Consider the following 16,191-nt stretch of genomic DNA (forward strand, 5'->3'; position numbering starts at 1 on the left):
ACGAATCTTGCAATTTGAGACATTTTTTTGATAATTTACAATTTCAACTGTATTAATTAATAAATATTATGTATATGAAAACATTAAAAAGATTTTTTTAAGTAAGTATTGTATTTAGAACACTCAATGTCATTGGGCACTTTTTCGCAAGGAGGTATCCCTAGACCTATTAGCACCTCGTATCTTCACGTACTTTAAACAGCTTGTTTTTAGCTCGACAACTATAAACGTCACTCCCTCATCAATCTTAAACTTACCTGCCCTACGCTCGAATAGAAAATCTCATTACATAATTATAATCGACGCGTTAGCAGAATAGGCTAGAGACAATGCGAAATTGCAATGTAGGCATCGTTAATTTGTCAATTGCAAATGCATTTAATCTATGTGTGGAAATAAACATTTAAGATAACACCTGCAGTTGCGTTAGCAGAATAGGACAATTCTGTAAAGATATGAACACAGATTTTAAAAAGATGACAGCCTATTTCACATTTATCTGTTTGCGAAAGAATTAAATTTATCTGAGCGGACCCAGATCTCCATGAGCAGGCGCATTTGCACGGGGAAATCTACTTATTAGTGTTTCAGAATGTGGTAATTGAATATAATTTACAGAAATAATTATATTTTGAGTTGAGAAATATAACAGATATTTGTCAAATAGCACCATCTTTCATTTCATTCTAAATTCAATTTAAATATTAGAAACAGCCACAAATTCATATGATAAGATTTCTTACCTTATAGTTGAGACCGTGGACATCTTCCTCCAGCGAAACATCCGAGTACATATCCTCGGCAGGGTCCCCCGTGGAGCCGCACCCCGAAGAGTTGAAGCTAGAAGACCGGTATAATTGGCTGTAATATAACATTTTTTAAGATCAATGAAACGACCCATTTCATAGATCCATATTTTAGTAGAAGCAAGCCTAAATTAAATGGAACTGTTAATATACCATTACATATTAGTTAAAATAATTTTAATTTAGATATTAATAATACATAATATTGTATTAGGCACTTGTGAAGGGTGGAGGTAGTCTGTTAAGATCTGACATAAATAGTGCACACGAAACTATTTTTTACTATTATCTATTATGGCTTGGTTTTCGCAGAATTTAATTGTTTTTTTAAAACTAACCAACACTATCTGCAAGTTGTTGTCATAGTTCAATAAAAACAAATACGTATGACTGACAAAGTTTAGTGTACACTATTTATGTCGGATCTTAACAACCTACCTCCACCCTTCGCCATTGATATTGGGTACCTATAATATTGAAGCATGAACACGGGGAAAGCCAAATACATTTTTTAATATTATGATTAATTCATAAAAAAAAAAAACTATTAAACCAAATTCCATATTAGAGAAAAATTTAATCAAAGTCTTTTTGTGAATTACTTTAGTACAAAAATCATATCTTTACTACTCTTCTACCTGTACAAGATCGATTTAGTGGCCTAGGATTTCGAGTACAATACAAGTGACCTACAATAAAATTTTAAAGTCAGCTGGATTCAGTTTTTAAATCACCGCATACCTAGTTATGTGTGAACAGGATCCAAAAATGTAATTGGTTTGTATGAAAGGGTATAAGCATTTTAGTCCTAACATTATTATGACTACTGTTTATAAAAGGTCATTTTGCCCATGCCTATCCTTTTTGGAATGCAAAAACATATTAAGCATAAAAGAAATATTATCTAACTTGGCCACTAGTGTAGGTACCTGAATTATTTAATTTATAGTCACACAAGAGACAATGTATTAGCATATTTTTATATCCATATTCTAATATAAATATTATATTATTGCAATTATATGATAATAAATAGGCAATCGAAGATTCTAATGTTTGTATTTTATTATTTTTGTTAGGCAGATAGTATAGCGCCATCTGTCTGCGCATGGCGTTAATAAAATTGTGTTAAAAACTTTTAATCCAAATCCAAGTAGAAAACTGTTTTACCGACATGAAAATAGCAAACAAAATTTTTATTATTTTAGCACCATCTATTAATTCAGTAATTATTTATTTTTATGTATGGGTTTTGAAAAAAAAAACTTTTAAGTTAATAATGAATTGATATGGCATTTAGCATGAAGTATAATGGTGCATGCTTTCCAATGGAAACAGTAGAATGAAATAGGTAGCACATAAATGTATAATCTAAAATTGAATTACCTTGCCAAAGCATTTGATCCAAGCTGTCTTTTTCCGGAGCTGAAAAGGAAATAAACAATAGATTATGAAAATGGTAATAATAACTGTAAACATTGCATTATTTATCATTAAAAATTATGAGTTATATTTTATATATTATATTTAAATTAATTTAATTCTGATTTGAGGGTATCTCTCAGTAAGACTATAGGTAAATCATTATACAGTGGCACCATAGGTGATTTGCAAGTGTAATGGAATTATTTGTTGCAATGCCTGTTTCAATGCTAATAAACAATACCACTATGACTGCAAGCTACTGTAGAATGACTTACCTATACCTATCGGATTAGATTCTTAAAAAATATTGACACCTATGTAAATGTAATAGTAAATGGTTATAATTGTCTCATCTCTGGAATAATATTTTACAGGAGAGTAAAATCAAAAATTTGAAATCGATTAGGCAATAAATTGTAAATCGAAATTTAGAGTGTTTTATATGAAAAAAAAGAATAATTCAAGGGGTGAGGATGAAACAAGTACAAGTGACAATCAATTAAAACATGTAACTGCTTTATATGAAAGGATATAAGCATTTTATTCCCAACGGTGTAGATATATTAGTGGCGAAGGTTGGAGGTAGGCTGTTAAGATCTGACATAAATAGTGCACATTAAACATTGTCGTCATATTTGTTTTTATTGAACCAAGACTACAATTTACAAATGGTGTTGATTAGTTTTCAAAAATCAATTAAACCTTGCCTCAATCAAACCATAATTAATAGTTTTCGTATGTTATGAGCGCTTCGACAAAATAGTGCACACTTTTTCATTCATACATATTTGTTTTCGTTGAATTAAGAATACATATTGCAAATGTTGATGGTTTGTTTTTTAAAATTCATCAAGCCATGCGTAAACCAAACAATAGTAGATAAAAAAATATTATTTTATCTATTAAATATTCGAAATTATGTATGGTTTAAGTGCATAATTTTAGATATTTTATAGATAGCCAATTATTTTTTGACTATTATCTACTATGGCTTGGTTTTCGCAGTAATAAAATAACCAACACCATCTGTAAATAATAGACTTAGTTCAATGAAAACAAATACGTTTAACTGACAAAGTTTATTGAGGACTATTTATGTCAGATCTTAGCAGCCTACCTCCACCCTTCGCCACTGAGGTATATCCATGGATGACAGAAGTAAATAATATATAGGTATAACCCATTGGCATGGTGTAAGTATACAATGTTATTATTATTTTCATAGCAACCATAATAATATTGTAGTTGCTATGAAAATAATAATGATCTGTAATTTCTAAAACGCGCCAAAATCATACAAAAAATATATTTAAAAACCTAAAAATTTACAGAAACCGATTATTTTAGGTGATATAAATACATGTTGATATAATATGCAATTACATAATATATATATGCTTCATATAATATTTATTGCATATTGTTCTAACTTGAAAATAAAATACAATAGAAAAAAGATACTTAAGTTAAAACCAGCTAATTACGCTCGACGGACGGAGTGACGAAGACGTCATTTAGGTACTACCAATATTTTGGTTGTGGACATGTCGGTTTTTGTAATTAGATGTCACATAAACATATACCTCAATATGATTATTTTCTATGGTTGATTAATTCTGCGGTGCGCCAAAAAAAACTAAATTCCCAAGGTATTAATTTGTCTACAATATGACGTATCCCTTGGCTACAATTGAATTCCCATGCCCAATGCCCAATATAATGCAGAGTAGATACGTTTCTAAAATGGCATTATAATGTGCGTAAGAAATAGAAAATAAAAACACAGTGTATTAAGTAGGCGAGCACATTAAATTTTGTATGCATGATTATAAAAAATACGAAAGTAAAAAACAAGTTCATTTGTCGAGAATAGATCCGCAAAGAAGAATGTAATAGTAAATTGTTACGGATTTTATGTTGTTTTCTGTAATAATTACCCGTTCTGTTGTTTTATTATGGTCATTTAAGACAGATATTTACTTAATTGTATATTAAAAAAAATGACGTGAAATTGACATGATTAATCAAATATCATAAATGTTCATATTAGGTATAACAAGTACATTATTTTGCTTTGCGTGTGAAGTAGGAATAATTGCAGACATTTCAATTCCGGGTTAAGTATTCTTGGGAATAGAGACATTTCACCCATTTTTTTTTGTCTGATAACGAAATAATATAACCTCATATTAACAAAAAAATGTATACTTAATATATAGTAGCACTTTATTGATTTGGTTTATACGAAGATTTTGAATTTATGCGTTTGTACCTGAGTTGGGTATTTCCCGAGAAAATCTCAATCTCGAGATTCGGGATTTCCAGAAAAGAATTCTCGAGAAATCGGCAAATTTAAAAAAAACCTATGAAAATCCTAAAATCAGTGTAAAAACAGACAAATTCCAAAAAAATATGTTTTTTTTATTTATGTAAGAAGACAAACAAAATAGAAGTAGGAAAACAAAAACATTTCAAAACATTATTTATTAAAATGGAATTTTAAAAAAACACAGTCTGTCAATTGCTGCGTCTGACAATCGCTTCCGAAATCCCCTGATGTTGCAAAAATGTCGGGATGGAAAATCTCGAAAATTTCTCGAGAATTCCCGTCCCAACTCTATTTGTACCTGAGAAGAGACACCCAACTATTTTTCTTTATATAGACGAATGCCTTTAGAATCACTTGATATATTCAACTAAAAATGACAAAATTGCAAAACGTGAGTTATGTTATGACTCTAGGCGACTCAATTTAAGATATGGCACGCCCATTACTGCCCTTCCAAAGAAGAAGGCAGTAACTCGCAAAATTTGTGAAATGGAGTTATGAACGCTATCTGTTAGGTAATTTTGAAAGCTATATATTCTGTTCACTTTAAAATCAGAATTATCACTAAAATACCGTTAAAATCCGTAGTGAAAAAATGGACATCTGCTAAAATAATACAAATTTCTTAGCTAAAAGCCAGTAATTGCACCTATTTATTGCAGTTACTGCTTGTTTATTATTACTTTATTTGTATTTTAAGATCCTACTAATAAAAATTATCATCGTTTTTTATTAATCCACAGTATTAAAGTTGGAAAAAACCACATTATGTCATTTATCTCGAAAGTGTAAGAGTCAGTTACTGCCTTCTTCCTTAGAAGGGCAGATTAGTGATAATGCAATTACGGCTTTGTTGTTTATCAATATTTTTAATGGGGTATTTTTCCACCCCCTTAATCATGCCACTAGGATGCTGTGCACCTAAAGCATCCTTAGCGCGTGCGCGTCCTTGACCGCGAGGATGAATAATATAATTGTTTATTGATAACATTAATTCTTCGTCAATTTAGTTAAAAATGACAGCCCTAAACAATGAACAGGTTTTGACTTATTAGAAAATAACACTTGAGGAAGTATACCATAATGAAAACAAAACAAAAAATGTATAGGTACATATTCAAAAAGGATGAATGTATTGTGGATAATGTGAACCCATTGAAAATTTGATTTCCTCTGTTCTGTAATCTATGGTCAAAATCTTTTATTTTAGGAATAAAAGAATTGTCATATGAAATCCATTGTCCATTTGATTAGGTACTAAATATCATTTATACCTATACCACTTGAGGTCAGTCAACTTTGACTACAAACTAATGCCACATAATATGCCTACTGAATCAGTGACGGATAACTAGGTACACGGGCACACGGCTGCTTTCCCTTGGTATCCCTGAAGGAGGTTTGTTAATAATTCTCATACTACCTATTATATTATTATGGATAGTTTGATATGGATGAATCTGAGAGAATTGTTTGGTTGAAATGGAGATAGGCGTAGTATTAGGTACATGTATCGCGAATATGCTAAAGCAGGAGTCTGCAAATAAACATTGTCGTAGGCATGGTCCCCACATCATGAAGCGGGTCCCCAGGTACCAGCTACTTACATCCATTTGAATTATGGAGTTGTTGAGTATCAGCACACAGTAAAAAATTGCATCGTACAACCAAATAGTATTAATTATTAATATCATCGAAGGAAAATAGCATCGCAGGCGACTTTTTTTCCATTAGAGAAAATTTGTGATCTGTGTTTATCTCGGTATGGTTATGGTCCTGGGGGCCCTTCCTGAGCCCGGGACCCCAGGCTAGAGCCCTATCAGGCCCCGCTTGAGGGGGCCATGGTCATAGGTGTCAAAAAATCTGATCTATGTTCTAGTTATAGTTATATTAGTTATAGAATATATTATTTTTCGTTAGAAAAACAAACTAGTCTTATCAAAACACTCAGAACTGTAAGAGCAAAATATTCCAATGTGCATGTTTTTTGTATGTACATTTTTAATATTTAAGTCGAGGATTGATCGAAAAATCAGATTTATGGTACACACTTTTCAGCTTCATATAAAATATTTTTTCGTTATTGGCTCTCTTGTGTAAAGTGAGTTATTTTGTATATACCTACATGACACTTTCCAGAATTCGAGATATCGATTTACATAATTGTTCCGATGGTTAGTAATTGTTCAAAACTTAAATCCATTAAAATTTAAATTCAAATTCCATCAAGGACTTCAGTCACATAATTGTTATTTATTAAGTCTATACCACAGTTGAGGCATGGTCTAAAAAGATCGCGGCTAGGCGATGCGCGGATTGTGCAAATGACGCGTGCCGAACGAAATATAATTTGTCATAGAAATCCAACATGCGTCCGTTTAATGTTCTGTTTATTGTTCTATTAGTAACAATAATAATATATTCATCGACATGTTTTCTTTTTCAAGTAAATGGGTAACGTTGTTTAGTCATCTTTACACGATTGAAGAATTAATACCCCCGTCGCCATCACGAAACAAATTGACGTGTTCACAGCTCGACGTTCGCTCTCCGATTGCCAGCGAGTCCAAAATTTCGTCGCACCTATAGTTGAAAATTATTTGCCGTTTCACTGAAGTACCGTCTTAAGACGCTAAATACATGAAAATTTGGTTATTTGTATCGAGTAAGAATAACTAAGAACTAAGTAACATAATTGTATTTTTTAAATATTCAATAAACAAGATTTTAGGAATGTTAGATTATTTATTATTGAAAACAGATAATTTTGAAAAACTTCAGAAACATAAAAAAAATCTATGAAAAGAATTGGACTGAGTGGGAATCGAACTAAAATGTTTCGCTGTCTGCGTAAGTGTTCTTATCCACTGAGCTGTCGCTCCGCTTTTGATTCATGAGCACTAGGTATCACTAATAACTAGGTTATCTGAGCAAAATTAAACTTCATTTGTTCAACGCGTGCTACATGTGCTCCTGTATGGTTATAAAACGTGGCTTTCAACTTTGAGAACCGATGTCTCCACCGAATCTTAAGGGTGCATTAGTACGACCACGTTGCAAACACCATAGTTCGTGAGTTGACACGGCAACCCCCGGTGATTGAAGTAATCACGAAGAGAGGCTTCACGTCGCTGGGATTTGTGTTCCGGATGCCGCCAGAGTTCAACACACACAAGTTCCATTGTGGCACAATCTCAAGGGTTCCGTCGCCGTGGCTGACCCTCCCTCAACCTGAAACGGTACTACAAAAGCGATATATGCGCTGTAGGTTTCACGTGGCGCGAGGTGCGAAATTTGGTGATTGATCGATGGAAGTGATGCGACCTTGTCTTTGCCCTATGCCCCAATGCCAGGGCGTGACAGGATGAAGTAAGTAATAAGTTGTTATGTCATGTTGTGAACGTCATGGATTTAAATATTATGTTGTCAGATAGCGTACACAACATACCTACACCTACTGTGTTGTGTAACACTAGTAGAGAGTTGTCAAAATGACAGTTACTTTTACGGTTTCTAAATTCGGCAGTTAATTAATACTAAAGTATGTATCACTTAATGGCACTGCACAGTAACCTACTGTCGAACGAATGGTTACTGGACTGTGCAAATGTAAAACATCTCACTGCAAACCCATATTTATCAGTGACGTCCATCATTTTTAATGTGGATAGAGAGATTTTCTTTTTAATCGAGACACGCCAGCCGCAATCGACTGACCGGAAAGATACAACTGCTGCCGGTACAGTATTGATCAGGGGTCATCCATACATCGCAAAATTATCGGTATTTTAAAGTCCCTCTCTCCCAATTGGCACATTTTTTAACTCTCTCCCTATTCGATAAAAAAAACAAATTCATTGAAAACGATCGATGATAATGCACTCACAGAATATTATTATATTATTATCAGCACGAGTGTAAATCGAGGGCTCAATGTCAAACAACACTAACTACAAAAGTGCAACTTTAAAGGAGAGCCAAAAAACGTTCTTGTAACTCAACAAATTAAATGTTTATCTAAAACCTAATGTTCATATTTTATAATTTATTGTGTATTGTATATTTATCTTGCTTATAGTGACGTTAAAATTTATATGTATGGTTTTTAAAATATACGAAAACAAGGGTAACTTTATGTAGTTAACGTTAAACTTTACTGACGATTTAAGAAGAAACTAGAAAAGATTGTCATAAACTTGTAAAGTTAAAAAAAAAACTTTTTTGATTTTAAGCACTCGAAATTATGTTGGCTTTGGGCGTGATATTTCCAACAACTGCAACTATTCTTTTGGTTACAAATCATCAAATTATGTCACAACCTCTCTCTCCCGCAAGTAGGTACGTGACTTCATATATGGACGACCTAGGGCAGTGGTCGGGAAAATCATTAGTCAAAAGAGCCAAATATCAACAGTACAACGATCGAGATTTCTTTTGAGAGCCAAATTTCTAAACTGAAATTATATAATATATATACATATTATGTAGGTACACTGTTTATTAACTTTATAAACTTTAGTTAAAGATTTAAGTCTTAATTAAACTATAGGTACCTACACTGAATAAAACTTGATTTCATACTTAACAATGATCATATTTATTGATAAAAATTAAATTGTAAGTAAGGTATCCATAGAATTAAATCACGACAATGACTGACAAACACTCAATGTGAATAATGGCCATGCATCTCCTTGGAAAGTTTGGGTAAGTCAGGTTTGTATGTTGATGTTTTTAATTTTAGGCAAGATTCCAGGTTCTCATCAATAAGACGATTTCTCAATTTACTCTTCATTTCCTCTCTTAGAAATCTCTTTACTAACAAAACATGCAATATTAACATTGTTGGAAGATTGTAATTGAATAAAGAACGTGATTTTTCATGACTTTTAGGTCTCTTAGTTCCTCAACTGCTTTCTTCCTTGCATCACCCACAGGATATTTAGTGATAAATGACGCGTGTTTAGTTGTAAAGTGTCCCTCCAAATTTGATTTCGTGTTATGAGCCAATTTTTCCCGACAAATAATACAGGTCTGCATGCCATTTAAGTTTTGAATAAACGCGAAAGTCTCGGTCCGTTCAACTTTAAATTCACGGTTTTCGTCATCCATTTTTCTTTGCTTCTTCTTTGTAGCCATGTCAAATAGGGCAGAGGGCATTTGTAGCAGAGCCACACTCAAGGGGCCAAAGAGCCGCGGTTTGCCGACCACTGACCTAGGGGTTATATCTATACCAACCGTGAATATGTAGGAATGACACGAGAAGGATTTTTTCAGGAGAACGATTCAAACTTTGATATTTTATATTTAATTATACAATATTCTGTTAATTTAATTATACAAACAAACTATAACGATATAGTTTTATAATTTAGTCGTATTTTACCGATTTTGTTAAATAATTAATAACTTACTTAATTTTACATGTTTCTACGCCAAATTTTATGAATGTATGTTTTAATTTTCTCATTGAATTTAATTATTAATTAATAATTAAAACAATTTCTACGAATGAATAGCAATTGTTAGAATATCGGAATCTCTGTGAATTTTATTATGTATTGTATTTATTGTCAACACAATATATTATTTTTTATTTTCATTGAACTTGTATAATATGTTATCTTTTCTTGAATAAATAAATAAAACTGATTCACTTTCACATTAATATTTATTTTACATTATTATTTACTCCATTAAATCTATGTATTTACATAATTGAACGCATACAATCATCATCATCATCATCATCAGCCTGAATCTATCCATTGCTGGATGAAGGCCTCTTCAAGTTGTTTCCACTTCTCTCGGTCCTGTGCATTGCGTTACCACGTACTTCCGCAGAACTTTATCATTTCATCGATCCAGCGGCCTCTAGGTCTACCTCGTGGACGTTTTGTACTTCTTGGATACCACTGGATGACTAGATTTGTCCAACGATTGTCTCTTCTTCGAGCTATGTGTCCAGCCCATCTCCATTTAAGGCTTTTAATAAACTCTATTACATCGCAAACCCTTGTCTGCTTCCTTATCCACTCATTCCTTAATATTATATAATATTAACAATAAATATCTTAAATATATTAAATTAGACTAGACGTTTTTTTACCAATTTTATCAATGGTATTTCTATGTATATAACCTATCGAAACAAATGCAAATACCGGGATCGTCAAATTGTAATCCCGAAATCCCGAGATCAAAATTTTGACTTGGGATTGTATTCCCTACTTCCAATGCTCTCTCTTCGGAGTATGTAACACTTGTCTTATGTGGCAATCGTCACCAGGTCGAATAGTTTTCTTTTCTCTAAGTTAATTTTAGCTTTTTTTTATTATCCGCAATAGTGGAATAATAATTGTGTATGAACACCGAATAATTATGTAGCAGTGATTAGTGGAGCGACGAAAATGTGCCATTCGCTAGCTATCGTGCGAGTTAAAAAAAATGACAAAAAATCTCTAACGAAACGTTGTTGTTATTATGCTAACTTGATGTATTTTTAATAATCCGTGTCAAAAATATGGGCATTAGAAAATGAAACTTAATTCTGTGTCCGAGAGATGGAAGGTGGGTAACGTGCAAAATTATTTTAGTATTGCCAGCAATCTATATTCGTAACATTCAATTGCATAACGTAGAGAAAATACTTTCAAATAAAGGAGATCAAAAAAACCATTGTATAACTGCGGTATTTATTATTTGACATGCAACTTTTGTGACTGGATCTACATTGGAAAGACAGCGCGATTATTCAAAGTTACAAATTTTCCAAAAACAATGATAACTTCATTAAATATAGTAATACTCCCACGATGGCCGCGCGGCTTAAGACTATACTTCAGCTGGGGCACGGTCTAAAACTATCGTGACTACGCGACGCAAAGATTGTGCAAACGACGCCTGCAGAACAAAACATAATTTGTCATAAAAATTCAACATGCATCCATTTAATGTTCTGTTTATTGTTCTATTAGTAACAATAATAATATATTCATTGACATGTTTTATTTTTCAAGTAAATGGGTAACGTTTGTTTTACACGATTTAAGAATTAATACCCCCGTCGCCATCACGAAACAAATTGACGTGTTCACAGCTCGCTCTCCGATTGCCAGCGAGTCCAAAATTTCGTCGCACCTATAGTTGAAAATTATTTGTCGTTTCACTGAAGTATGCTCTTAAGTGTCTGCCTATAGCGTCGTGGGTCCCAGGTTCGAATCCTGGGTCTGGCAAGTACACATATTGTTTTGCAATTTGTGTATTAGTCAGAGTATGGACCTAATAGGTTGAACAAGTGGCTGACATCCATTTCTCATAAAAAACAAAATCTGTTAATACAAACCTCCACTCTGTGGAGGCCCATATGATTCTATTAGGATCGGACACGGTCGAAAGAAATATTGAAATTTAGAAAACGTACTTAAACCAATAACGACATATCAGATCGAGGTTAAAGAAGACATAGGCAAAAGCTAATGCACGTTGCGAAGCCTATAAATAAGGACACTCAGATAGATGCAGGGATCGCATAAAAAGTTTTCCACAGTAGAATATTTGGCCAGACATAGCAGAAAATTAAGAACATAATATGGAAATGATGGGAGAAACTTGGTGCTGCAACTAAGATCCACTGGTTGTCGTCCTTCAGGCAGACTAAAGAATGGTAATATAGCTGGGATATATGCAAATATATGAAAAATCCGATTAAATCGATCCAAAATAATATAAGAAAAAGAATGTTAAAATTCTTTATCCAGTGAATAAGGCAGGTTTAAAATTAATACTTTCGAATAATAATTTAACACCACCCTTCTACTAAATTGCCACGTGGAAATCACGTGGATCAGCTTTCTCATATTACATAAATACATAACACATTTTAATTCACCCCTGTTTTAATAATACTCTCGATAAATTGCATTGATATACTACTAGATGAGGAGTTCCCATACAAGTGTCATTTTAAAAATGTACCACAAAAGAAGATATTACGAATATCGTCTTATAATATTTCCTTGTAGGTATAATGCGTTAAGACCGTTAACATGGATTCCCGAATTTCACCCGTATTGCCCTGGCTGTAAAACTAAATTTGCGTTCTTGTAATAGTGACCCAAAGGGCGTCTGCAACCCAAAGCTTGCAAGCTACCAAAAATTCATGTCTGAGCGGACAGAGCAAGTCGTCATGCACTGACTATTAGTGAGAGTAAGATGCAAGCTAGATCGGGCTTACTCATAATTATTGCCAGGTCGTTTTCGAGACAAATATTAAGTGAGCTTATATCGAGTTAAGTCCGCTGATATTAAAACAGTAAGTTTTAACACTGGCCGAGTCGCTGAAAATCGGGCGTCATTTTAAGAAGCATATGATTCATCCAGTAGTATATCAATGATAAATTAATTGTGATCGAAATAACTGCAGTAAAATATTTTTCTTTATAAATTATCATGAATTACCACGAAGTAGCTGATATATGACTAAATTTTTAATGAGTTCACTTATCTTAGAAGTTCGGTAATCGTTGTGTAAAGCGTCAATTACATTGAGCTTTTTTACGAGCTGTTTATTGGCGAATTTAAAAGCGGGCGGTTCAGCTTCTGCGATTTGATGATTACACACAAAACTTTCCATTCGCTGAAAAGCCACATAAGCCAGCCACTATTTTGCACACACGCCGCGTGTAGCGTATAAAGTTGACCGGCTTTCAACTTTTCTCGGTGGAGTGTTTACAACCTGCTTATTAGCTTATTCGATGATTACACTGGGCGATTTTACAGGCAGATTATAAATTCGCCAATAAGCAGCTCGTAAAAAAGCTCAATGTAATTGACGCTTAAGTTATTGACATATTGGTAGACATTTTTACCTCGTCAAATAAATGTTTGGTTAAAATTTAATTTCAGAAAACTCATAAAACTACTTTCAAATTCACGCAGTTCCGTGTTATTAAATAAATTACTGTTGAAGGGGTGTTACTTTGAAGATTTGAAAAGACGATAAAAACCACGATGAGTATGTTCACGCGAATTATATTAGTAGGCGGGAATCGTTGGGCAAAGTGTGAAAAATTAATGTTTATTTGACATGCGTGTTATAAGTCAATCTGAATGTACTTGCCTATTAAAATTAATAACGGCTAATTAGAAGACGGTTGCTTTTATATCATTTTGATTTATTAAGTAGATATTAAATAGATACAAAGTCATCATCATCATCATCGTTGGCTCCACATTACTTCAACGTGCGAGTACCGTTAAACAAGAGCAAGTTTTCATTGAATTGAATTGATTAGGTACATATCATTTAACTTAGTAAAAACTATTTGAATGGCAGTCCAGTAGTCTGATCAGTAGGTATATAATTTGTAGAGACCGGATTATATGCATTTGCATATTTAGCCCATTCTCACCGGTTATTGCATATTTTACCTAACATCGAGTGATGATGCATATTTCCGCTATATTTAAAATATTGTGTAGTATACGTTGTAAACATAGCTGTTATTAGCACTCATTTGTCCCACATCCCTGTGAGTGTTAAAAATCATGGAACTCAAGGTTTGGCGTCAATAAAATCCGCCAACTAAACTCCGCATTGCCAGAGGTCATCATCATCATCAGCCGGGGTCAATCCACTGCTGGATGAAGGCCTCCCCAAGCTTTCTCCAACTCTCTCGGTCCTGTGTCGTTCGCTGCCACGTATTTCCGCCGAACTTTACCAGTTCGTCAATCCAGCGGCTTTTAGGGCGACCCTGTGGCCGTTTCGTACCCCTTGGGTACCATTGGATGACGGCATTTATCCAGCGGCCGTCCTTTCGGCGAGCAATGTGCCCCGCCCATCTCCATTTCAGCTGTTTTGCAACGTCTATTACATCGCGTACTCTAGTCTGCTTCCTAACCCATTCGTTTCTTTTACGGTCCTTTCGCGTGATGCCCAACATGCACCTCTCTATGCCTCGCTGTGTGACTCTTAGCCTTTGGACATCTCTCGTGTTGAGGGTCCACGTCTCGCAGCCATACGTGAGCACGGGTAGCACACATTGGTTGAACACCCTACGCTTAAGACATAATGGTAGGTCACTCTTGAAGATACTATTCAGACGTCCGAAAGCACTCCATCCCAGCTTTGTTCTTCGAGCAATTGCCAGAGGTATTCCCGCGTAAACTTAGAGAATTTGTGTCAAATTGATAGTTTTATTAATGGGACGACGGGTGAACTTTTGCCAGAAACAATAAGTGCTAACGTAGCAACCAAATTCAAATACTGCCCAGTTACCTCAGTGGATGTGGAACGGTCCTTTTCTACTTATAAAAATATTTTGAGTGATCGTAGACACAATCTTACTACCGAACATTTGTAACAGTAGGTACCTGATTTTTAACGTTTACAAGAGTAACAAAATGTTAAATAATTGTTAATTAATAATTATTATTAATTATCTTCGATACTTACCAACTGTATGCTGATTTTGAAATAAAAAAGCTAAAAATTACTATTTCTTATAATTTAATGTTGCATATTTTAACATTTTTCATGCATATTTCAAGCTTTTTATGTTGCATATAATCCGGTCTCTAATAATTAGTATTCACCATAAGACAATATAGACCGTAAATATAAAGCATTGTTGAGACCAGTAAGTATTGTGCTACGTTTCAGAAACGTTGAGCGTAGAATCTTGCAAAAGATGTTAGGCCCAATCTGTGAGGATGGCATTTAAAAACAACACTACAATTATGAGCTTTACAAGCTTTTTCATTAATCTAAAGTCGTAAGATTTAAGAAAATACAACGTTTGCGATGTACCGGCAATTTGGCATGTATGGATGAACCAATGACATTATTAATGGACAACGCACTCAGTACAGTAGCTAGCAAGTAAATATAGCGTAGCGACATTCGCAAATATATAGGTAGACGTCACGCAATTTCCATTATGCGATATCACGTATCGGGAATTTATAGCAATATCACCTTTATTGTAATGGCGTTAGAACAGTATTTCTAGTATCAATGTTCATTTGAGCGAACCTGTTCGAACCGAACCATTCGGCAGACCCGACAAAGAGCATCGGGAATTTATAGCAATATCACCTTTATTGTAATGGCGCTAGAACAGATTATGCCATTCGGCAGACCCGACAAAAAAGTGAGTGTCATTTTTTTGTCTAGATGCTTCGTCCATATTAATGTCATTGGGATGAACACGCACTGACAAATCCTTGCGTTTAATGGACCAGAAAGAAAACGGGAATGTGGGAAGACAACTACTTTCGTGGCTTGATGGCCTACAAAGAGACTGGTAGTGAATGGGAGTAGAAGGAAAGCGGAGGACGGGGTATTGTGTACGGGTTTGCTTAAAGCGGCCGAGGTCAACCCCAAATCTTAGTGCCACAGAAGAAGAAAGAAGAAGTACGTAAAATAAGCGTGAACTAGAATACATAATAATATATGTACTTTCAAGAATTGATTCAAGATGGGGTAAGAGGATGGTGGGCCAGAGTGTCACGTAGAAAACAGAATTCACTGGATAACTGACAAAAATGCGCGCACACATGTAAAATACTGATGGGAGTCAAAAATACAGGGGAAGAAGAAGCAATCTGTCGATGGTGCGCTATAATAGG

At 34.1% G+C, this 16,191-nt stretch overlaps 1 protein-coding gene across 4 annotated transcripts in view; it reads right to left on the reverse strand.

Annotated features, from left to right (window-relative positions):
• nuf (rab11 family-interacting protein nuf) overlaps nucleotides 1-16,191 on the reverse strand; it is a 245,548-nt gene that overhangs the window by 64,593 nt on the left and 164,764 nt on the right. For 2 of the 4 annotated variants that reach the window (XM_085960041.1, XM_085960039.1), the window contains exons 7-8: nucleotides 2,193-2,231; nucleotides 744-840 (exon numbers count right to left, since the gene is read on the reverse strand). In XM_085960041.1, coding sequence (XP_085816167.1) covers nucleotides 744-840; nucleotides 2,193-2,231 — 136 coding nt within the window. Of the gene's footprint in view, nucleotides 1-743; nucleotides 862-2,192; nucleotides 2,232-16,191 lie in introns of all 4 variants that reach the window. The other 2 variants (XM_085960040.1, XM_085960038.1) reach the window with 1 other exon arrangement.

This window comes from Rhyacophila brunnea, unplaced genomic scaffold (assembly GCF_057557595.1).
Source record: "Rhyacophila brunnea isolate RB1 unplaced genomic scaffold, BYU_Rbru_1.0 scaffold_9, whole genome shotgun sequence".
Classification (NCBI taxonomy): Eukaryota; Metazoa; Arthropoda; class Insecta; order Trichoptera; family Rhyacophilidae; genus Rhyacophila; species Rhyacophila brunnea.